At 50.5% G+C, this 21,141-nt stretch overlaps 6 protein-coding genes across 6 annotated transcripts; 2 read left to right on the top strand and 4 right to left on the bottom strand.

Moving 5' to 3' along the window:
- Window positions 1-759: 759 nt before the first annotated feature.
- On the top strand, window positions 760-3,491 carry B0T23DRAFT_333583 (uncharacterized protein; the record flags this gene model as incomplete). The annotated part of the gene is made up of 6 exons (XM_062835767.1): window positions 760-999; window positions 1,148-1,206; window positions 1,279-1,552; window positions 2,716-3,111; window positions 3,204-3,290; window positions 3,356-3,491. 6 exons carry the CDS (start codon window positions 760-762, stop codon window positions 3,383-3,385), a joined length of 1,086 nt encoding a protein of 361 aa, XP_062695843.1. The 3' UTR covers window positions 3,386-3,491.
- Window positions 3,492-3,952: 461 nt separating this feature from the next.
- Window positions 3,953-4,941, bottom strand: B0T23DRAFT_353694 (uncharacterized protein; the record flags this gene model as incomplete). Its single annotated transcript, XM_062836114.1, has 3 exons — window positions 4,733-4,941; window positions 4,377-4,463; window positions 3,953-4,290 (listed from the first exon to the last, which is right to left on the bottom strand). Exons 1-3 carry the CDS (start codon window positions 4,770-4,772, stop codon window positions 3,953-3,955), a joined length of 465 nt encoding a protein of 154 aa, XP_062695842.1. The 5' UTR covers window positions 4,773-4,941.
- A 2,916-nt stretch (window positions 4,942-7,857) lies between these two features.
- B0T23DRAFT_374612 (uncharacterized protein) lies at window positions 7,858-8,280 on the top strand. The gene has a single exon (XM_062836857.1). The coding sequence runs from the start codon at window positions 7,911-7,913 to the stop codon at window positions 8,181-8,183; it is 273 nt and encodes a 90-aa protein (XP_062695841.1). The 5' UTR covers window positions 7,858-7,910; the 3' UTR covers window positions 8,184-8,280.
- Window positions 8,250-9,547, bottom strand: B0T23DRAFT_374611 (uncharacterized protein). The gene has a single exon (XM_062836856.1). The coding sequence runs from the start codon at window positions 9,396-9,398 to the stop codon at window positions 8,661-8,663; it is 738 nt and encodes a 245-aa protein (XP_062695840.1). The 5' UTR covers window positions 9,399-9,547; the 3' UTR covers window positions 8,250-8,660.
- A 5,481-nt stretch (window positions 9,548-15,028) lies between these two features.
- On the bottom strand, window positions 15,029-15,793 carry B0T23DRAFT_87252 (cytochrome c oxidase assembly protein cox-16, mitochondrial). The gene is made up of 2 exons (XM_062841922.1): window positions 15,350-15,793; window positions 15,029-15,266 (listed from the first exon to the last, which is right to left on the bottom strand). Exons 1-2 carry the CDS (start codon window positions 15,611-15,613, stop codon window positions 15,186-15,188), a joined length of 345 nt encoding a protein of 114 aa, XP_062695839.1. The 5' UTR covers window positions 15,614-15,793; the 3' UTR covers window positions 15,029-15,185.
- Window positions 15,794-15,946: 153 nt separating this feature from the next.
- B0T23DRAFT_87227 (beta-galactosidase precursor) lies at window positions 15,947-19,685 on the bottom strand. The gene is made up of 7 exons (XM_062841921.1): window positions 19,148-19,685; window positions 18,996-19,092; window positions 18,679-18,932; window positions 18,492-18,625; window positions 18,304-18,432; window positions 17,571-18,252; window positions 15,947-17,508 (listed from the first exon to the last, which is right to left on the bottom strand). The coding sequence occupies exons 1-7, from the start codon at window positions 19,521-19,523 to the stop codon at window positions 16,175-16,177; spliced, it is 3,006 nt and encodes a 1,001-aa protein (XP_062695838.1). The 5' UTR covers window positions 19,524-19,685; the 3' UTR covers window positions 15,947-16,174.
- Between the last annotated feature and the right edge of the window lie 1,456 nt (window positions 19,686-21,141).

The raw sequence follows: 21,141 nt of genomic DNA, 5'->3' as shown, positions 1-21,141 counted from the left end.
GCAGTTCGGACTTATACAACACACGACGCTATGAGTACATCTTGAAGATGACCTCACTGGTGATGGCCCCCCTGCCAAGACAAATCAAGAGGGCGAGTTACGCTCGGTAGATCCAGAGCAGGAATCTCCAACATCGGCCATTGTGTAGCATACGAAGCGCAACCTTGGAAAACATATCAATGCTTAAGCAAAAGTCAGTTCCAATCCGCAATCATCAACCAACCAGAACCTCTACCGTCTACGTGAACAACTTGGACTACATTGTCGTTGAGGGTAAATGTGGACCGTGTTCATCAAGACCCTCTATATACGCATATAGGGCTCCACAGTCTGGTCAGGTCGAAATTGAACTAGCATGATGATTAGGGTTACCGAGGGGTATCGGACAAAGGAGGTTCTTGGGCAAGCTGGGCAGTGGCTGCTGTGCCCGGTTGAGCGATCACACACCGGGGCCGGGGGGCGTGCACGCACTTTTGGTGAATTTTGGATCCCGAACTTTTTCTCTCCCACCACGCCTTGCGACCCCTTCACAACCCCGCATATCAAACCTTAGCGGTATTTTCTCAACAATGTGAGTGCGACGAGGAGATGCACACTCGTGGTACCCGTCCTTTGCTTGGGGCCGTCGCCCAGGCACGATATTGCCATTTTTGCAGCTCAGAATGAGTGCAAAACAGGACGCATTTGAGCGGTGGTGTGTGTGTGCGATTGTGTGCGGGGCTAGAGAGCTGACCAGTCAATCTGCAACTAGCTATCAAAATGGCCGATCCCAGAGTTGAGGAGCTCCCCGAGGAGGAGGTTAAGAAGACCCAGGTCGAGGATCTCGACAACTCCAGCGATGACGAGTCCGATATCGAGGCTGGCGACTCCAGCCTTCCCGCTGGCTCCCAGGCCGTAATCCACTCCCGCAACGAGAAGAAGGCTCGCAAGGCCATTGAGAAGCTGCATCTCCAGCGCGTGCCCGGCATCACCCGCGTCACCCTCCGCCGCCCCAAGAACGTGAGTTGGGAACATTGGAAGAGCGACTGCTTCCACAGCACTCCTGCCGTCGTGGACAGCCCCGCGATTGGACAGCTTTGTGTTTCAAGGCGGAAGCTTGGAGCCCCCTTTTTGGTGGGGAACTACCATAGCTAACAGAGACGACCAGATTCTCTTCGTCATTAACAACCCCGAGGTCTACAAGTCTCCCAACAGCAACACCTACATGTAAGCTTGCCCGTTCGTTCATCGCGGAGCTTCTCCGGTTACCTCGCCGTTCAGATACTAACTCTAGGACAGCGTCTTCGGTGAGGCTAAGATTGAGGACCTCAACGCCTCCGCCCAGGCCGCCGCTGCCCAGCAGCTCGCCAGCCAGTCCGCTGAGCACGACCACGCCGGCCACACCCACGAGCACGAGGAGGCTGGCAAGGCCAAGGAGGAGGAAGAGGAGGACGAGGGTGAGGAGGTCGATGCCGAGGGTATTGAGGACAAGGACATCGAGCTTGTCATGACCCAGGCCAACGTCTCCCGCAAGAAGGCCATCAAGGCTCTCAAAGAGAACGACAACGATATCGTCAACTCCATCATGGCGTTGAGCATCTGAGTTGTCGTTAGGAGCCGTTGATTGACGTTAAAATATACCTCTTGGCCCACCAACCCCGCCGCCATCCGGCTTCCATTCTGTCTTTTTGCCATTGACGGCCAAGATTCTCATCCTTGACGGCTTAGCGAATTGTTGAGTTCGACATGTATTCATATCATTAGGCCACCTTCTGTCCCTACCTCCTTGACAGCGGTGGATGTAAAAGGTATCATGGTCCATTAGGTCGTAGTTTAAGCTCCACGGGAAATTGGAAGAGCTTCATCTTCGTATGTTCAGATTTGACCTCCTGATGAGACTTCACGGATTCTGTTGTAAGGAGTTTGCAACGTGGTGTGCGTTGACTTGGTTCGTCCGAGACAAAATAGATGAGACCAACCAACAGGTTAGGTAAACTAGTCCATTACCGTTCGCTAAGATCATGAAAATAGGCCGTTGCAAGACAGTGATAGGGATCACAACAACTTGAAAAGACATCGGCTGGAGTCCCATTGATGTTTCTATGCAGGAATTGCCTAGAACTCAAGACCAGAGGTGTAATAAAGACGCCTGGATGCGTACTAAGAGTATACCCACGGTATGATATAAAGGTCTCAACTATTTTGTCTAGGACGAGCTTGGGCATTCCGGTACCTCCCGTAAGGATGAACACACTGAAATGCGCACAGAAACGTCGACTGCAGGGCGCCAGTGCCGTTTGTTAAGTGTGAAATTCAGTTGGGCCACCGGACAAACTGTTATAGCTTCCATTCACTTGACAAATGCTCAATTTGCTGCCTTGGCGCAAAAGTTGTAAAGAGCATCTTCGCCGTGAGTCGCGACCCGATCATCCCACTGGGGTAGAGTCACGTGACGGCTTCGCGATCGCCCGCATAGGCCTGCTTCAACTCTTTGCCGAGTGCAAGCAACGATACTGGCAGCGATTGACCTCCACTCCCTGACCACCTCAGAACCACCGCAAAAATGGCCGCAGTAAGTGCAATCCGTTAGTGGGGAGACTCTGGCCTTGCGACCGTTTGCCATTCACGGGTGGCTCAATTTCGTGGCTGTCAATTGCGCCGTCGAAGCCCCGTCGCCTCGGGTCATCATGATGCCGCAAAGAAGCTGAGCTAATTTTGCCTGTCGTCGAAAAACAGCGGAACGCAGCTCTCAAGGTCGACTGGGCCAAGATCACCACCTCCCTCGGCCTTCGTGGTCAGACCGCGGCCAGCCTCCAGGCTTTCAAGAAGCGCAACGACGACGCCCGCCGCAAGCTCCAGCAGCTCTCGGAGCTCCCCACCACCGTCGACTTCGCCGCCTACCGCAGCACCCTCAAGAACCAAGCCATCGTCAACGAGATCGAGAAGCGCTTCACCTCTTTCAAGCCCGCCACCTATGACGTGAACCGCCAGCTCAAGGCTATCGAGGCCTTCGAGGTTGAGGCCATCAAGAACGCCGAGGCCACCAAGACCAAGGTCGACCTTGAGCTCAAGGATCTCGAGAAGACTCTCACGAACATCGAGACTGCCCGTCCCTTCGACGAGCTTACTGTGGTATGTTCTGGACGTCTGGACGACGGACGAGGACAAGGGCGCATGGAGTGCTGGGATTGGGCCATGATGCTGATCATCGAGTTTGCGAACAGGACGAGGTTGCCGCTGCCGAGCCTTCCATCGACGAGAAGACCTCCAAGCTTGTCTCCAAGGGCCGCTGGTCCGTTCCTGGCTACAAGGTATGTTCATGTTCCAGAACTGGGACTTGGGTGGTGGATGATGCACATACTGACCACGACAACAGGAGCGTTTCGGCGATCTCTCCGTACTATAAATGGCGATCCCTCAGTCAACGGTTCCATTTGTTTATGTACTCTAGCATTGTAGATAGCAGGAATGCGCCAAGGAACTACGGATCAATCGCATCCTCTATCTCCCACTATGATTTCTGACAACCGTTACAATACCTTACGAACCTTCTTTTTGTCACTCACATCCGTTAACGCAGCTAGCTCACTCACTTATCTCCCGGCCGGCTCCGAGGACACTCACCTCACTTTCCTCCCCTTGTTACCTCTCTCATCCAAGCAACCGCCCAAGCCCTCTAGTCATATCTTTATCCGCCTCCAACGTCCTCTCGAACAGCTGCGCCTTCAGCCAGGACGTATGTGGCCACCCGCCCTCACCACATCGATCATAACCCCGACCCCAACCTCCTCCAACGCCTTGACATAATACAGCCCATCCGAGTACAGACTGTTGTTCGAGCACAGCTGGATCCACGTCCTCAGCAGCCTTTTCCGTATTTCATTATTTAGCCTCAAGGCGGCATCCTCTCCAGCCCGTTCCGCGGCCCTGCCCACTTCATTCGCCTGAGCGGCGAGTTCCACAAGGAAGAATGTTAGGCGATGGTGTGCAGTAACCGAAAGTGCAGCGGCATGTAAGGATCCAGGCCGCTGAAGGCGTCGTTAATGACGGGAGACAGCGGAGGAAAACGCCGTAGATGGTTGGTGCCGCAGGCAATGGCGTGCTGAAAGACAAGGGCGGCGAGTTGGCTGTCGGAGGACATTCCTGCTAGGATGGTTTTCTGTGGCTGTGTGTTGTTATCGCTATGCCGATGTTGGTGTTGGTTGAGGTTGAAGGTGAGGACGGAGAGGCAGTCGAATAGGCTGTGATTTGCAGAGCAGGTCGGCATGAGACGGTAGGCAAGTGAGTAGACGTCTCTGATCGTGGGGAAAACTGGTGATATTGACGTTTTGGGTTGTGGTGAGTGATGTCGCTTCCAGAATTCAAAGGCAGGAGAGCTTCCTCTCTGTCGGCTTCACCTACATACAGTCCGTCACCATGGGTGTGATGGACCATGAGATCTGGGTGCCCCTGAGCTTGGGAAGACGCTGCAGGGCTGTCTCGTGCTTGGGGAAGCGGTAAAATGCTCATAGTTTATCACTGGGATCTGGTGACGGTTTTCTTCATCCGCGGACAGCGAGGCGAATGTCAATGGGACGGTGAACTCGGTCTTGGTCGCGTTAAGGAGAGATGGCGATCCCGAGCTCCAGGGGCTAGTATGTTGAGCGATGAGTGAACAGCATTCTGCTGCGAAGGCGGTCTTGGTGTTCGGCTGTGGGGAGCTCTCGGCGTGATTTTTTTTAAGACTGGATTTCTCATCGGAGGCGAGCCATACCGAGTATGGGGACGCCCGGAAGAAGGGGAGTGGGGGGCATTCTGGAGGAAGATGGAGTTCAATTTGGTCTTCTTGTTTGTGAACGTTCAAGGAGGTAAAAGTGTTGTCGGCTATCCGATCGAACGGCGTGACGGTGTCTCACAGAAATGCGGGGAAAGATGAGTGAAGTTGGCTGTTCAGCTGGTAAGGCAGACACTACCTATTCTGATGTGCTCACATGGTAGGTTATCCAGGGAGTATCTCTCAACTGGAGACCATGTTATTCGCCTTAATCGGAAGCTAGTCCTATTGGAAACCAATCGTTTGTTGCGAATGCAAGTTCTCTTTATGTAGTATGCGAGCTCACGTCGACCCGTTCTTGAATGAAGCTGACAACACTCGCAGTATACCCTTGGGTTAATTACTCTAATACATCAAAAGACCATGCCATGGCTTCTTGGTTCTCGCCAGGCTTTGGTGATAAGGACAGACGTCGTCTTGTCATCTGCGAGTGTCTCCTCCTGCGGTTCATATGTCCCCGATGAGACTTTTACGTGAAGTTGCCTTTCGCTTATCATTTCGAGATTCCTCCATACCGAGGATGGCGCATCATACCTGACACCTCCTCTGGTTTATCATCCTCAGGCACATGTTCCATGTATCATGGCATTATGTTTCACGATTCCTATCCATCAACCTACCGTACGAATCCTGTTCATAGAGCGCTGTGGATCCAATACTTAAGACTCCATAAACAAACAGGGAAACCGTCATAATTTACATCCAGACGGCCGTCATAGGTTATTCTTCAAGTCCTGGGTTATAAGTGATCACAATCTTCCATGCGTCTGGAGTCTCCTTGAGGTAGGTAGGTAGGTAAAGAACTCCAGCAGTAGGAGTTCATCTAATATATGCCATCGTAATCGCCGCCTGAGGAAATTCAATTTTGCTCGTAGATCAACAAGTCAGACCTATCCTCTTCCCACCAGAGGATTCGCTTCTATCTGGTTCTCTAGTGGTAACGCAAGTATCACCAATGTTGAAGGTTGATCTCTAAACAACATGTATTAATCTAGAGTTGCAAAGGACTGACAAGTCCATTACAGGCTGCGTACGACTTAACATAACTATCCGCCTGCCGCAATTTCTGCCATTGTTCCTTCCATCGTTCTTTCCACCATTTCTGCCGCCGATCTTGCCGTCTGCGCGGCACGCCCTTCGGTCAGAGGTACCTAGTTCCCCCATGACAGACATCGGATGACGGATGAGACCTTCCCGCCGTCCCGCGTACCTTCCATGTCTACTGGAATACCTAGACCTGACCCAGGTACTAGTGGCAGACATTATATAAGATTTGTTATCTAGTAGCCTCTCTACCATAGCGGGGAGCCCTGTGGTTACATTCTATGGCGCAGTGGTTACAGTTGATGAATAACTTAACGCGCCGGTTTTCATAGGTCTGACAGCTGGGGCATTGTCGTTCGTTCTACAAGCCTACCTGGGCGACTTGGCTTTTTTTATTCCGTTATTAGATGGAGGGACAGTTGGGAATGTTGAAAATAATGGCATTTGCATTTCTCTTTGCCATTTTGGGGTTTCGGACAGGGTTGTTTGTTTGTCGATAAGGAGGAGGTTGGAGATGGATGGCACTTGGGAGGTGTGGAATGGGTGATGTGATGTTATGTTTATCGGCATCGACGAACTGTGATCTCGCTTTCTTTGCAGTGTACATCCAATCCAGTCTCTTGGTAGGTACCTTCGAGACCTCAAGATTGCTTAACGAATCGTGAAGTGCACATGTGTACCCTACCGCCGCCAACGAGTTCAGAGCCCGCAAAGGCTGCAATCAGAAGCGAAGGCACCATCATAACTCTAATGAGCTGTTCCCACCTTCGATGGCACACTCCGTAGATGTTCCTCGCTGCGGTTGATGGTCCCCATCATTGAAACACTACCTACTATAGACCTCGGCAATTATTGCTCTCCAAGTCCAATGCTCTCTAATACTTTCAATGCTTCCAAGGCTTTCTGTTGCTCTCAAATATTCTCGATACTCCCTGGTAATATATAGTGAGAGGAATGTTTCGATTATTGATGGAAGAAAAGCTGCCTTACAGGTGATTTTTTTGTTTCCTGAATCCTCGATTTGTAATGCTCGTGTGGTGTTTATCGATCGGTAGCTATCTCATAACCTGTGAACATCTGAGGTTAAGTAGGTAAATGTAGACAGCCGCGAAGTAGTAACATTATGTTACCGCTTAACAGAGTCATTCACACACCTGTCGCCTTTACCAAGCTTTTAACCGTCTTGATACATGTACCACTACATGCAACAACACGAATTGATTATCTGCGGACTAACGAGCCGGTTCGTTCCCGTTCGATGTAACCTTACCAACGTCTACGACAGTCGCCTCTCAAACTTCATCTGCAATTTGCCTTGGAACGACGGGCAACCTTCAAGTAATCTTCCTTGTTTTTCGGCCAGGAGCGCCGTCCTTGTTGATGGGTAGTGACAAACCGGATGTTTCGTTCCATTCGGCGTGGAATTTTCATGATGGTTTACATCAATTGAACAAAGATAAAGACTTGTGACTTGTGAAGAGGCTTGGTAGATAGGTCTTGAAAGCTTTCTGTAGCTATGCCATGTCGTCACGGACTGGGCAAGAGGCCTCTATATAATCCAATGGTTTTATGCTGGTTGGGATGTGAAACGAATCTCGCACACAAATAATAATAATACCTAGCCTTATTCCCTGGCCATAATCTTAGCACAGCGCCATAATGGCATGGGGCCCCTCTTCAGGTTTTTAGTAGGCAAAACCTTGCGACACTCGCACATAAAGCTGTGATATACTTCAGTTATATGGTTCGTTTCTTGACCTCTTCTGTCATGATTGTATGGTCTATTATAGTTCGAGCTCCGACTTCTTGACTGGGCTACCTTTATGCTTTCACAGCTGAGCTGGACAAGAACGAGATCAAAGAAAATATGTCCCGTCCGGAACTTACCACCGGGCTATCTGCTCACGGACTTGCAGACAGGGGTTCTGCAGTTTTCATTAGCTGTTGGGTTGGCGAGATTAACATGTGAGACAACAGTTGAGTGATATCACAATGGAGGACAACTGGGCATAGAATGAATGTTGAGACGTGGTTGACACAATGATGGCTCTATTCCTAATCACTACGCCATGCCATGCCTCATCATACGATGTATGATGTGTATGGACTCCCATTTCCGCCCATTCCTGTGTGGGTATTTCCCAGTTCCAGGTTCCCATTTCCGGACCTTCCCTTCCGAGAACTTGACCAGCGTACCGGAGAGAACTCGGCGGATGGAGAAAGAAGAGATATTTGCAAACAGATCCCTAACCCAACGCCAATGCCACTTCCAACTTGTGAAGATGAGTGGCTGAAATGCCTGCTACCCTTTGATCGATGCAGAATGGGGTTGTTAAGACACTTTTGAAGAAAACGGTATCAAGGGGGAGACAAAATCATGAAAGCAAACAGAAAAAGGAAAAAACAAAAGACAAAAGAAAAAAAAAAGAAAAAAAAGAAAAAAACCAAGGCGCCATACCCATGGATCCCCAACCCCATTCCCAAAAATGCAGTGACCGACCGAACCCCGGACCCGACCTGCGACCCGGTTCCAAAAGTTGATGCTTGATGTGACAAAGGAAATGAGTGAGTTTGTGTTACAGACGCAAGTGTTGTTGCTTGTTGTCGGGAATAAGAAATGGTACAGAATCAAGTGAGAATGACAAATGGGTTGTGTGTAGGTAATACAATCCATCCCTAAGCAGATAGTAAAGGGATCGGATGAGAAGAGAGGTATGAAGTGAAGAACAACACGAGCACGGCACAAGAGAGAGGAAAGTGGTTGGAAGACGGACGGATGGAGGGCGAGAGTAAAGAGAGAGAGAGATCTTGAGATCCCAAAACTTCAATCCATATCAAGATCAAAGCACTCTTCCTCATCAGCCATTGGCGCGTCCAACTCAAAGATGACGCCTCTCCTCTTCCAACCGCCTCTCTTGATGAAATCGTCAGCGGCATCCAGACCTCGTGGGCGTGCCATGGCTGCCGAGACCTCCTTTTGGGGACCCTGACGAGGCTTTGGTGCCACCGTTAGGCCGACACAATAGTTCGAATCCATCGAGTCGCTGCTGAAGCTGCTGCTGAAGCTGTCGGTGCTCGGAGTGGGAGAAGAAGGCGATGCCACGCCTGCTGAACCATGTGCTGAAGCTGATGTACCTGGCGCCGACTTGTTGGGGTGAAAGCCAAAGTCGAAGCCGTCGTAAATGACCGTTGTTGGCGTGGTAGGCTGGTGAGAGTGGTGATGTACACGTGGCATCGTCGTATAGTGATGCTGAGCGTGATGTGGCTCGGGCAGACTGCGCGAGGGCCGGCGTGGTCCATCCTCACTGATGTTCAGAGATGGCCGATGAGTGACGGTTAGGTCGGGAGGATGGCATCTCAGGGGATCGAAGGCCATCCTCCCGTTGCTGCTGGTGGTAGAGGAGCGGGAATCCATGGATGAAGCATCGCTTGGGTATCTGGCGTGCTCGACCTTGCTGAACGAGTGGCCGGACCTCATGGATTTATGGCTCCGGAAACTTCGGAGCATCTTGTGATTTTGCGTATGGTGATGATGGCTGGTGGTTATAGGGATGCAGAGCATAGCCTGATGCGGACTCGAACAAATGGCGAGAGACAAGTTCTTCGTGATTTGCAATGTCGGTAGTGGTGAAGCGACTGAGCTAACCCCAGCTACTGGGCGAGCCGGTTGGAGAACATCGAAAGGAGGAGGGGGGCAAGGGAGCTTTATTTAGGTGGCAGCGTGGTGTACTTGTAAGCCAGCAAGCGGGGGAATCCACCGGAGCTTTGGACTAGTAAAGACGTGGACGCAGCAAAACCGAGCCAGATAAATCAACTGTGCGTTATGCTAAAGAGAAACAGGCCGGGTGGAGCCTGTCTAACCAATGGGGTACTATGAGCACCTTGGCGTCTCTAGCGTGCACTATGATATTTCTTACGATGCGCCAAGAATATGGTAGAAGAGTTAGAGAACGTAAGAGAACGTGAATAGGGCGTGGATGGGAGGAACCACGAAGCGTCTATTCGAAAGTTGAAGTCTAGGAGCTGAAGACCTCGCTTAAAGGAGGAACTTTCAGATGGAGAGCTATCGGGAGCTTTGGATCCAGAGAACCGCCGCCATTATGCACGCCTACATAATACAGCTATTCCTCCAATCATCCACCACAGCCTTGGCTTCTTAGCTTAAGCCTGGCTGTCAGCTTACATGACTCCACACCGCTGGTTTATCAGGATACACAGTTGATTTATCTGGCTCGCAACAAACCTCGTGAATGCTTTGCTAGTGTAGCTAGCGTACCTCTAGGTAGTGTGATGTAGTGTACACTAGACAGATTGCCTTGCCAGGTCGACTAGGAACAGGGTATTGGGATTTCCCATGGGAGTGAGGGGTGCCACCGTGCCTCTGTAGATCGCGCGCCCCCCTGACATGGCAAAACAAAATGCTGTCTGTACCTTGCATCTCCGCATGTGGGTTCCATTCAGCTGTCTTGCCCTGGAACGTATTCGTGAGCGCCGGACTTCACCACACATCCTACAAAATTCACCTACAATTTTCTGATATCACAAGTAGGAAGTCGGGATAAACTAGTGTATTTTTCAAGCTTCATACATTACTTCCTACGTCCTTGATTCTAAAATGGTTGTGTGGTTATTTTTCTGTGTTGATTTGCAGACCTCAACTGCAAGAACCACGCTAACAAACGTTCCGGGTTGAAGTGGTGTAATAGTAAGGGTACCGCGTTGACATGTGCGAAACAAGTCACCACCATGTTTTCTTCCTATCAAAAAGTCCCAATCAAGCAATGAACCCCGTGCTACGTTACTCTGTGGATACCTTGCTGGCAGCCTTCCACTCCCAAGCTCCCTATCAGGAAGAGTAAAAAAAAGGAAAAAAAAAAGAAAAAAAAGAAAAAGAGCATGTGTTGACAGGGTACGTCATGATCGGGCATTGCACGAATGCCATCATCGATGCAGTCATAGGGCCTCCTGATCACTGCAATTGTGCCCCCCCTGCTCGTTTCAAAAATTCACCGTTTCTGACGCAAAAGATCAACTGCAGCGCTTGCGGGCCGCTCAGTGGACGGATGACAGGACTACCAGGAAGAACGATGATCTGGGGAGAAATGCTACCTGGAAGGGACTCTCAGTCTGTGATAATCGAGAGAGTGTTCGCATCTGATGCCTCTGAGGGAGTGATATCTGTGCATGTCTGTGCTCTTCCCTTCGGCGAACGATGAGACCTCCAAAAGGAAAGAAAGCACTTGCACCGGGCATGCTAGGTTGGTTCACGTTTACAAACTTCCGTACTGTGTATATCGGCGAGGTCGGATCTCGCGCTCGGCATGGCCTGACAACCATCGGTGACTGCAAAGATTTTTTTTCATCCTCCGCAGTTCCCTCTGCTCGCTCCCTTCCAAGCCTTTCTCTCTTCATCATAAGCCCATCATGACAAATATCCCACCAGCTCATATCCACACAGACACGGCCCAAGACGTCCAAAAGAACATAACTCCGGCTTACACGGGCAGGGAGTGGCAACTGGCATCCTCCAAAGCTCCACAACACAGCTCGTTTTCAACCGTTTGAAGCCAGGCAGCCAGTCTCCAAGCCCGAACGCATCGCCTCATCGGCATGTAATTCCCAGGTGTTCGTTCGCCGCTGGGCGATCCGGTAACCGAGCAGCAGGACAGCAGCAGGCATTTACGGCACCCCAGTTGGGACCAGGAATGCTTGGCTCTGCATGGCATTGCAAAAAGCGTGGAAAGCATGCGAAAACAAAAACTCGAATCTGTTGGCAAGGTCATGCTGCACCCTCTGATTGGTTTGACAGCAAATTAGAAAGATCCAAGCCAAGCCTTTTGCCAAGGACAGGCAAGACACTCAGGCACACACAGCCTGCAAGGCTGTGATTCCTGAAATTCCGAGCAGCGCTGTTGGAGTGGGTGTTTGCAACGCCATCATCCACATTGGTGGGCTGTGATCACTGGCGTTGTGTGTGATGACTTGATGAACCTGATGACTGTGAAAGGGTGTGCAGACTTGTGAGTGCCTAGCGTGTGTTTTTAGCGTTGCGTGGAGAACTTCTGTGAAGCTGTGTGAGGATTATTGATCGGCTTTGTCGTCCGCACCATTTCCTATCTCGGACTATAAGTCGCCGAACCCTCAAGATGCCGTGCCGAATGTGCATGGGTTCGGGGGATTCCATGTGCGCGTTAGACAGTAAATTGGTCGTGATCGCCGGGAAAGAAAAAAGAAATAAAAGAAGGATACAAACAAAAAGTTGCAAATCGAATAAACAAACACCCCTATACTTCCCGATCCCGAAAACATGGTCAACATGGGTTGTTTTCTAATGCCAAGAACCTCCGCCGGCCAGAGGTTTTTTTTTTTTTTTTCTTTTTTTTTTTTTTTTTTTCCAAGGTCCAGTGTCTTGCAGGACGTACCATAGGACCGCAGGATATGTAACCACCTCTTGCTAAACAATTATTTGATCGGATTATAGCACGATTTCGCTCATAGGACCCACGAGTTCAGCAATCGCGGAGACATGCAGTAGTATCGATCTCAATTCGGAGTCAGCTTGCTTACCAGGCATCAGCTTAACCCCCCTGCCTCTCACGATCCAAAAATCTCATTCTTACACTGTAGTCACTACTGACTACACTACACGACTATGTACATACGGCGAGTCTGGCGAGGTCCAGAAAAGTGGGGGAAGTACACTACTAAATTTCAGCTTGACCTCATCTACGGCTCTAGCGTACCGAGCTTGCAATTTCTCCCAACACACAAAAGTGCGTGCTGTAGAGTGCGCGTGCCTGAAAATCACCCCTTTATTGCGTTAAGCTGCAAAAAACCTAATCACACAGATCGAGCTATTCCAGACTGGACGAAGCTTATCGTGATCCCCGGCGAACATCGTAAAGTGTCGTGAGTTGTGATTTGGCCTTTTTTTTTTTCTCCGAAAAGCGACGGTGTGATGCGATGCTCAACTTGCAGAGTGCAGTTTCGCTTCCCCCGTCCTCCCCTCCCCTCGATCCCAACTGGAGTTTGTCTGTTAAGCTGAAGGGATCTTCAGTCGGGGACCTGAATGGAGCTTTATTTTGCTTTTGCAAACCTTTGTGTCCAAGTGTTGATCTCCGAAAGCTATTGTAATTGGTATTTCGAACTCCCAACAGAGTACATTTCCTACCGACATAGTGTACATAGCATACACTACACTACGCAGTACATACTAGGTGTGATGGCGTCATAGCTGAGGTGTGGAGAGAACACCTCCACTCCACTGTATGTGGATGTGTACCTGCGTAAACCTCGTTTCACTGCAGCTGTGTGTCTTGGAGGTTTGCTTTGTCTCCGTCGTCAACAACACCACCTTGCGCATCGCCCGAGGTGATGGGCAAGAATAATCAGTGCATGTCTAAGCTCCCTCGAAGAGAGTCTGTCAGTGCCGCGAATCGAGTTTGTGACACGTTGCACAAATCGAGCACATAAAAGCGTCTCGCTTTGTGCGGCGGGCTGCCATATACAATGTTCGCTGTGCAGACACTCTTTGAACGGGACCTCTGCGTAAGCGTTCAGTATGACCTATCAAAACCCTCTACGATGATTGTGAAAAAAAAAAAAAAAATAAATAATAATAATAATAATTGGGCCGTCGATTTTTAACATGCTCTTACGGCTTCAATTCAATCAAATGTCCCTTCTCAGCTGCTAACCCCGGAGTGCTACGCAAAGAATTTCTACAAGGCTCCATGGTGTCGGCTTCTCGGCTAAGAAGGGATAACGCCTTCCAGGACGCCGGGACGCCGGGGGGCGCAGGGCGCAACGGACATCGTTGATGATAACGGACAGACTTACCTCTTCGGGGATTTCTTGTCGTCAAACAGCGTCTCAGATTTTCCATCGGTTCATTTTCCGTATCTTCCAGAATTGAAAGATACGTCCTGCTGGTTGTCCACAAAGTCATCTGTAATGTAGTGTACGCACCGGGTCGAAAGGCGTCGAGGTACTTACGTCAAAGATAAGCCTCGGCCGGCGGATCGGCAACCAATAAGGCTTATCAAATCCGCATCCTTCCTTTTCTGCTTTTCAATACAGGCAAATCGACCAAGTTTATAAAGACCGTTCCCAGCTTTAGGTATTGATGATCATCACGCCTATGACGATATGGCCAGTATTGCAGTGTACAGCTATGCAGGAGATGATGTTATGTATGGCCCGCGCACGTCAGACATGTGTCAAGTCTCGCTTTATTTTTGGACCTCTTTCCGGTAAGATCTTCTTCTGAAACGAGACCGAATGCGACAGTGAGGAAAATGATGTTGTGCATTTCCCAGTCGGTCATGTCCTTTTGCAGGATTGCCATCTTGCAGCGGAAAAGCAACATTCTGACGTTCTTTTTCCAAAGAAGCAATGCAATGACCGTGACGCACAAGGGAGCTTTTCTGGAAGTGCAATGTCTGTCCTAGGTATTCGCCATGAAGGCAGCTTAGCAAACCTCAAACAAGAGTTGTAGTAGGTCTAGATTTTTGTCCTTTCCCTCCAGCTGGGAGAGTTCTCCCTCCCATTGTTCCCCCTTTTGGACACATGTCCAAGCCCAATTGCACAGATATCTGCTGCAGGTGCACCAGCAGCATTAGCCATCTTGGTTCCTGAGTCACCCGTCGTCGGTGGCTTCGACCGGGCTAAGGTAATAATGTGTGTGTGTGTGCACCGGCATCATGTCACGCGGCTGACAAGAACGGCGCAATATCCGCTGCTAGTTCAGGTACCCGTCACGGCAACTGACCAGTCACATTTCCCGTTCCACAAATCCGTGCTATCGGTAGTCAACCTGATGACCTCTCTCAAGCCTCCCTTGACCGTGCTGCCGTTTGATGCTCTGGCGTACCTGCTCTCCAAAGTGGCGTAGAAACCGGACTGAGTGTGCTACCTCGGCCTTAGTGAGAGTTGCGCCCAAAACATAAGACAGTTCGCCGCCTTCTCCTGCTGAGACCTTTTTGTACTCCCCCAAAGGGCATCTTGCTGCGCAAGGAGGGTCAGAAGCCGAACCCGTATAAGAACTAACATGCCTCTCAGTCATCTTTCTCCCTCCAAAAAGATATACGGCTCAGCCTCGACGCCTTATCGCACTTGAGCCAATCACAAGAGCCCCGGGCCCCTTGGGAGCGCTCCAGCCCATTGGATGAATAGCCCTTGATCGTTGCCGAGTACGGAAGTTCAAAGATGTTCGTTTTCCTTCTCCCTGCTGATCATAAAGTGCCTTTTTATTGCCTTAAATCGACATGACATTCGGGTCGCAACCAGGGTTGTTGTGGTATTGTCTGATGTGTGTGTGTGTGTGTGTGTGTGTGTGCGCATAACGTCTTCAAAGCAGACCATCGGACTCTCCCTTCAGGCGTTCGACACGCTTTTGTTCCCAGTTGTCGAGATCCTTCGCCGCCAGTCTCTGTAACCAGGATGTTAGCAAACTTGATTTTAGATATAGGAAAGCGCCTCCTAGGCCATCAGAAGCTCAGTGTCGAGACTTACGTAGTACTCCTCACGAATGTCCACCCTGCGCTTCCTCTGACCCAGACCCAACTCCTCTTCACGCGACACCTGTCGGACCTTCCGGTCGTACTTCTCGTAACGAATCGCGGCGGCAGGGGTAAGGATGAAGGAGCCGGCAACAATGACCGACATGAAGGGAAGACCAAAGAGAAGGAAGGGGTGCTTCTTCATCATTGCACGGTATTTGGCGGCGAAGGTGTTGGTGTTCGCCGTCGAGGGAAACTTTTTGCTTTGGAACGTCATTTTGCCGAAGAAGCCTTGCGCAAGCCGATGATCATAGGTTGAAAGTATTCGATATATGATGATTGTCGCCTACAGTTGGAGGTTAGGTCGACATCCGAAGTGAGCAAAAACGTCACGGTTCAGCAAGCATTCGATGTCAAAGTCGAAGAAGCATTGACGGAATGATGGATGTGACGACGGGGCCGGAGTATGCAAAAGCTCAGGTTCAGGTGGGGCCCGTATGCACCGAAACCCGACGTGGTTGCGGATGGGTCATTGTGGAGGGTTAGGGTTCCACTACTGACACCTACGACGACAAAACTCACAAGAGAACTTGGACAGAACTTCACCTGCGATTGTCTCCCAACAAATCTTAAAAAATACATGAATTGCAGTAGATATGTGTTGAGAGAATGTAGAGCTCACTGAATTTTCTATACACAAGATTCATTGTGCTGGTATACGTAAACCAATCGACGTCTCGACAACGAGGACCAAACACCTCGCCCATCGCCAAATGGGGATACTAAAAGCCGACAGATAATAATCATCACACGTAACCTTAACAGATACCTCACCACCTCAGTAAGCACCTGTCCTCTTTTTCCACTCTCCCGCCTTCACAACCTCCACCTCCCTTCTCCCCGTCCTAACCGGCGTCCCCGCCTCCACCCTCAACCCCGGCACCTTTGCGTCCTTCTTCCCCGTAGCCCAAACCGCCACGCCCACCCAATTCTCTCCTTGATAATTCAATATCCCCTCAGGAACGGGGAAGCTACTCTGTGGACCGATGTGGCTTACGTACCGTCCGTACTGGAAACCATTGACATAGAGCCAGGCTCTATACTCCTGTCCCGACTCCAAAGAGGTGGAGTTGTCAAAAACGAAGCGGAGGGGAATATCATACTGAGAAGAAGGGATGGAGAGGAGGAAAGAGGTGGTGTAGAAGGCTACGCCTGGTGAGGAGAGGCCTGTGAAGGGGGTCGAGGCATTGGAAGAGGAGAAGGAGGAACTAGGAGGGGAGGGCAGGTGGTAACCTTGTCGTTCGATGAAAAGACCGCCTTCGTTCAGAGGACCGCGGGCTTTATCGCGGTATTGCTCGCCGCCTAAGTTGCCGGTGAGTTTCCAGGTTATGTTGGATGTGGGCAAAGTGGTGTTGGTATTAGAATTAAGGGAGTAGTCCAGAATGCCCCGCGGAAGCTTCATGGTGTCATCGCCAACTGTCCAGTCCTCGTCGAGACCCATATTGTCGACCAGCACAGTGAAAACGTAGTGTTGTCCTGCGACGAGCGGGGAGGGAAGGTCGTACGTGTCGTTGTGCACCGAGGCCGCGCCGCTACCGGGCCAGCTGCCCACAAAAGAAGAGTTGAGCCAGACGGAGGAGCCAAAGGCGCTGCCGCCTATCGTGGAGATGAACAGCTTGGTTTCAGCGCCCGTGGCAGTGAAGTGGCCGCGAAAGAGCAGGGCGCCGGTGTGGAAGCCATAATCGGAGGCGTAGAGGGAGACGGGGGTCTTGAGCGGCCCGACGTAGGTGTTGTTGGTGGATTTGAGGTTGGCCGAGGGCCAGGCTGAGTCGTCATAGTCGGGTTGGATCTCGGGGAGGGAGTCGATGTAGTACCATTTGGCCGTGGAAAGGTCGGGCAAAGAAAAGAATGGGGCCTCGTAGTCAATTTCAACGATGTAGTTGCCCTCTGAGTTTACTCGGTACTCGGTGGTCTCCCCGTTAATTTGGAGCTCGGAAGCACCAAGGGGCACGCCGATCACTTCGAGTGTGGTTGTGGTGTTGAAGTCGGCTTGGAGTGACAAAGAAGTGCCATTGATGGAAGCAGATCTGATGAGGTATCCACCATGTACAATCAAAGAGGACAATGAATTGGTGATCTGGGGTGCCCAGTAGTTGTATGCAGTGTTGCGATCTAGTTCGTCAATTCGTTAGCAATGAGACACTCCGAAATATGGGAGATCAAACTGAACCGACCCAGAATGTAGATATGCAGATTTCCTGCCTTAAAGATCCTCCTTTCGGAGTTCGCCTTCCACTGTACAACAGTGAACGATTTCTTGTCATCCTTCTTGACCGTTTTCACCTGCACCGGTGGGCCTGTTGATGTCCACTTGACTTCATCGGCAATTGCAAGCTCGTGCGTTTCTCCTTCACCACCATACACCACTAACACCGTTCTATTGCTGAACTTCTTCCAAGTAAAGATCTCAGCTGTCGAGTAGATCAATTTGTGGTCATCGACAGAATAATCCGCGACGTGTATTTTGCTGTCTCGTCTGCTCAAAGTGAGGGAACCGCCCAGAATGGGGATACTCAAATTTCCAGCCGAGGTTGGCAGCGAGAGGGTGTAAGGGGTTGAAGCAAGCGTCTGATAGTCGGTGTGGCGAACAACGTAAAACGAGCCTCCCTCCGGGGTATAGTTGACTAGAGCAGTTACAGTGATGTCCGTGTTCGGGCTGTAGATGCCCGTTCTATTGCTAGTGTCAGGTGTAGCTGTGAGGTATCCAGGTGAAACCTTTAGGAAGTTGGCTTCCAGTTTCAACTCCGAATACTTCTCGCGAGAAACGGTACGATCCTCGGCTATGGCAGCAGCATAGTCGTATGAGGTGTAGCCTCCCGGATGCCCCAGGTTACCCCAGTTGGTGCCTCCGAAAATCTGCTCTGGTTAGGCCTGAAGTTGTGAGGCGCGTCTTGGGGAGTAGCATACCATATATAGGTTAAAGATGGTAACGCCAGAAGCAAACATGTTCTTGTAGAAGACACGGACTTGCTCATGGTTAATGAGTTGCTCGCACTGGTCAAAGCCATATCCACCCCATGGGTCAAAACTGCCTCCCTGTTCGAACAGTCAGCCTAAGTTCGGTGGACTTTGAAACTTGGTATTAAAATACGTACCTGAAACTCTGGTACGGTGTATGGAGTAGAAGGGCTAAATTTCAGGTGCTGGGCACGGTACTGCGTAATCAAGTTACCCAAAGGCCATGTTGTGGGATTTTTGCAGTCGAAACCCAAGGGATAGCCATCGTGCCCTATGCACATTGTCAGTCAAGCGTATCCTCAGTCCTTAGAAGATCTCACGTACCGTAGATATCAACCTCTCCTTTTCCTGAGCCAGGTAGATTGTGACCCCCAGTCCATGAAGCATCGTTGCTCATCATAGGGAGCACAATACCGGCGTTTCGCGCCTGATCAATTACATATTGCATGTAGTCAGGATCCGGAAATTTAACGCCTGAAGCGGCACCGGTATACTCGTTCTCGGGTTGGTACAAGATGATGGGGCCACCGTTGGTTATCTGGTACTTGGCTATGAGCTTGTCGACGTTCGCGACGTAGCTTTTGGCTTTGTCAGTCCAGTTTTTATATGGAAAGGTTTGATTGTCGAGGCTCTTCACTTACTTGTCAGTAGCAGCGAGGTACTCTGGGTCTGCAGTCCTCAAGTGTCCTTTGATTCTTTGGAGCCAGCCTGGAAAGCCGCCTCCAGACGCCTCGGCATCTGTAGGGTTGTAAGCAAGCTGCACTCGACGTGTTTTCATATGGGGGAGTCTCACTGATGTAAGGTCCAGGTCTCGCGATTAGGTACATGCCCGCCTCCTTGGCCGCCTCGAAAAATGCCGAATAGTCAAAGATACCTTCACCACGGAAGATTCCCGGTTCTCCCTCGAGTAATGCCCAGTCGAGATAGAAGGAGACGGTATTGAGGCCGAGAGCCTTGACCTTCTGGAAAATATCCAGCCATAATGACGGAACAGGCAAGCGAAAAGGATGGACCTCGCCGCTGAAGATCATCAACCGCTCACCTTTGATGAAAAGTGAAGAGTTATCGAACGTGACGATATCCTGCAGAAGTGTCTGCGGCTTCAAAGTCTCGGCGTGTCCCAAACCTGCCGCTGCAGACACGGCCAACAGGACGGAGAGCGGCCTCATGATGCGATCCTTTGCCGCGAATTCACAAAGGAGAGTTGACAAATCGCAGATGCAGCCACGATGGAAGGAAGACGCAAGAACCAGGCATTTGGAAACCCCTTATATCTGTAGTTTGTTTCCACTCAGTCTATGGTGTCATACGTACCTCAGATATTTTCCAATGGACGGCTACCTGCTAAGAATAGCTTGACTATACCAATTGGCGTAGCTACGCCGCATCCAGCCTCCCTTAGCCCTCCCCCCGTCTGCTTTTGAGGGTATACCGCATACAATAACCAGGACTCACCTCATACAAGCCGGATTTATCTGAACACAGAACTAAGCTCAACATAGCCTAGTACATGAGATGACGATGGGGCACAACAGACCTGCCAGCTGTTCTGAATGGTTTGCAGGCCCAGATCTGCTAGACCGCAAGGGGAATGAGATAAATCCGGTTTGGTAGAAAAGATGCGGTAGTCCCTTGGTAACGCCGTAGCCGAACGATACCCAACCGCTGTGTTGTTGAGCATTGCGACCCAGCGCCATGTTGTGCGCATCGGATGCCGGCTCGACTGTGGTGGATTTTGTCATTAAGCCGAGGCGGGAGATGCACGGTAGGCGCAGGAACGAGATAAGATCAGCGGCATTTCAAGTTCGCATGCTGAAGTTTACAGGTTGGACCGACCTAAAAGGGCCGGAAGCTGGTGCGTGATTCGTGGGGTATTTGGCCGTGTATCGGTGCATCTCGAATTCGCTGCAGATGAAGTCATGTGAGAAGACGTCGGTTGTTGACCAGGAAGAAAAGGCGGCCAATGCTACTGGAAGTTTGGCGCTGGACGGAAGAAGGCTACATCGACCCACTTTATGTTCTGTGCAAGGCAAGGGAACGGGAAGAAACTCAACTTCAGTTGTGAGGGGAAGGTTGAGAGGGGTTTTCGAGGATGACGGAACAAGCCGATGATGACTACTGTTTATGGCAGGAGCGTGGGAGGTTCTTTCGTGTTGATTAGGTTCTCCCTTTCTTTGAAATTTTTGTGGACCCATCGATGCATCTCCATTTTCCAGACGACGTGGAAAACTTGAGGCATTGCCCAAGACGATTGGCTGCACGCAAGTCAGTGAACATAATGTCATACGATATCGGCAGGTTTTGGCATTGTATATCCTGAGGGCCTTCAACCCATTCCGATCTAAGTCCAGGACTTGCCGTGATTTTCACCAACAGCCCTCACTTGACCATCACACGGGAGCGTCTTCATGAAGAGAAGGTGCAGTGACGGATGATGAGTATCAAATTGAAGAAACGTGGTGGAGACTACCCCACGGGGTCAAAAGTTCACTTCAACCCGCAACAGCCAAGTATGTTCTCATTGGTGCGCATCAAAGTATGTGGGGTTCTGCTCGGTCTGCTCTTTCCCGGTTCCATCCCAGCTCCTTCAACTGTCCGAGGCGGGAATAGTACCCCACATCCCGCTCTGACATGGCAACCTTCACAAAAAAAACATTGCTCAAGTCCAGTTATTCGAGGCTTCGGGCACGAGTCTTTCCTTGCGAAGTTTGGAGACATGACTGAGGAAGAAGACACAGGAATCTTGGCCAGTTAGACTTCAAAGGTTCTCCAACCTCAAGTTCTGCC

The sequence above is a fragment of the Neurospora hispaniola genome, assembly GCF_033458365.1.
Source record: "Neurospora hispaniola strain FGSC 10403 chromosome Unknown B0T23scaffold_2, whole genome shotgun sequence".
Taxonomy (NCBI): Eukaryota; Fungi; Ascomycota; class Sordariomycetes; order Sordariales; family Sordariaceae; genus Neurospora; species Neurospora hispaniola.
Note: the sequence above shows the minus strand (reverse complement) of the source record. Positions and strands in the feature narration are given on the sequence as shown.

Coding starts and splice junctions, on each gene's coding strand:
- B0T23DRAFT_374611 (XM_062836856.1), bottom strand. CDS start 9,398: ATGCTCTGCATCCCTATAACCACCAGCCATCATCACCATACGCAAAAT.
- B0T23DRAFT_87252 (XM_062841922.1), bottom strand. CDS start 15,613: ATGACGTTCCAAAGCAAAAAGTTTCCCTCGACGGCGAACACCAACACC. Junction 15,267..15,349: donor ACATTCGTGAGGAGTACTAC/GTAAGTCTCGAC, acceptor TCCTGGTTACAG/AGACTGGCGGCGAAGGATCT.
- B0T23DRAFT_374612 (XM_062836857.1), top strand. CDS start 7,911: ATGCCTCATCATACGATGTATGATGTGTATGGACTCCCATTTCCGCCC.
- B0T23DRAFT_87227 (XM_062841921.1), bottom strand. CDS start 19,523: ATGAGGCCGCTCTCCGTCCTGTTGGCCGTGTCTGCAGCGGCAGGTTTG. Junction 19,093..19,147: donor GAGACCTGGACCTTACATCA/GTGAGACTCCCC, acceptor ACAACCCTACAG/ATGCCGAGGCGTCTGGAGGC. Junction 18,626..18,678: donor AGGAGAGGTTGATATCTACG/GTACGTGAGATC, acceptor CAATGTGCATAG/GGCACGATGGCTATCCCTTG.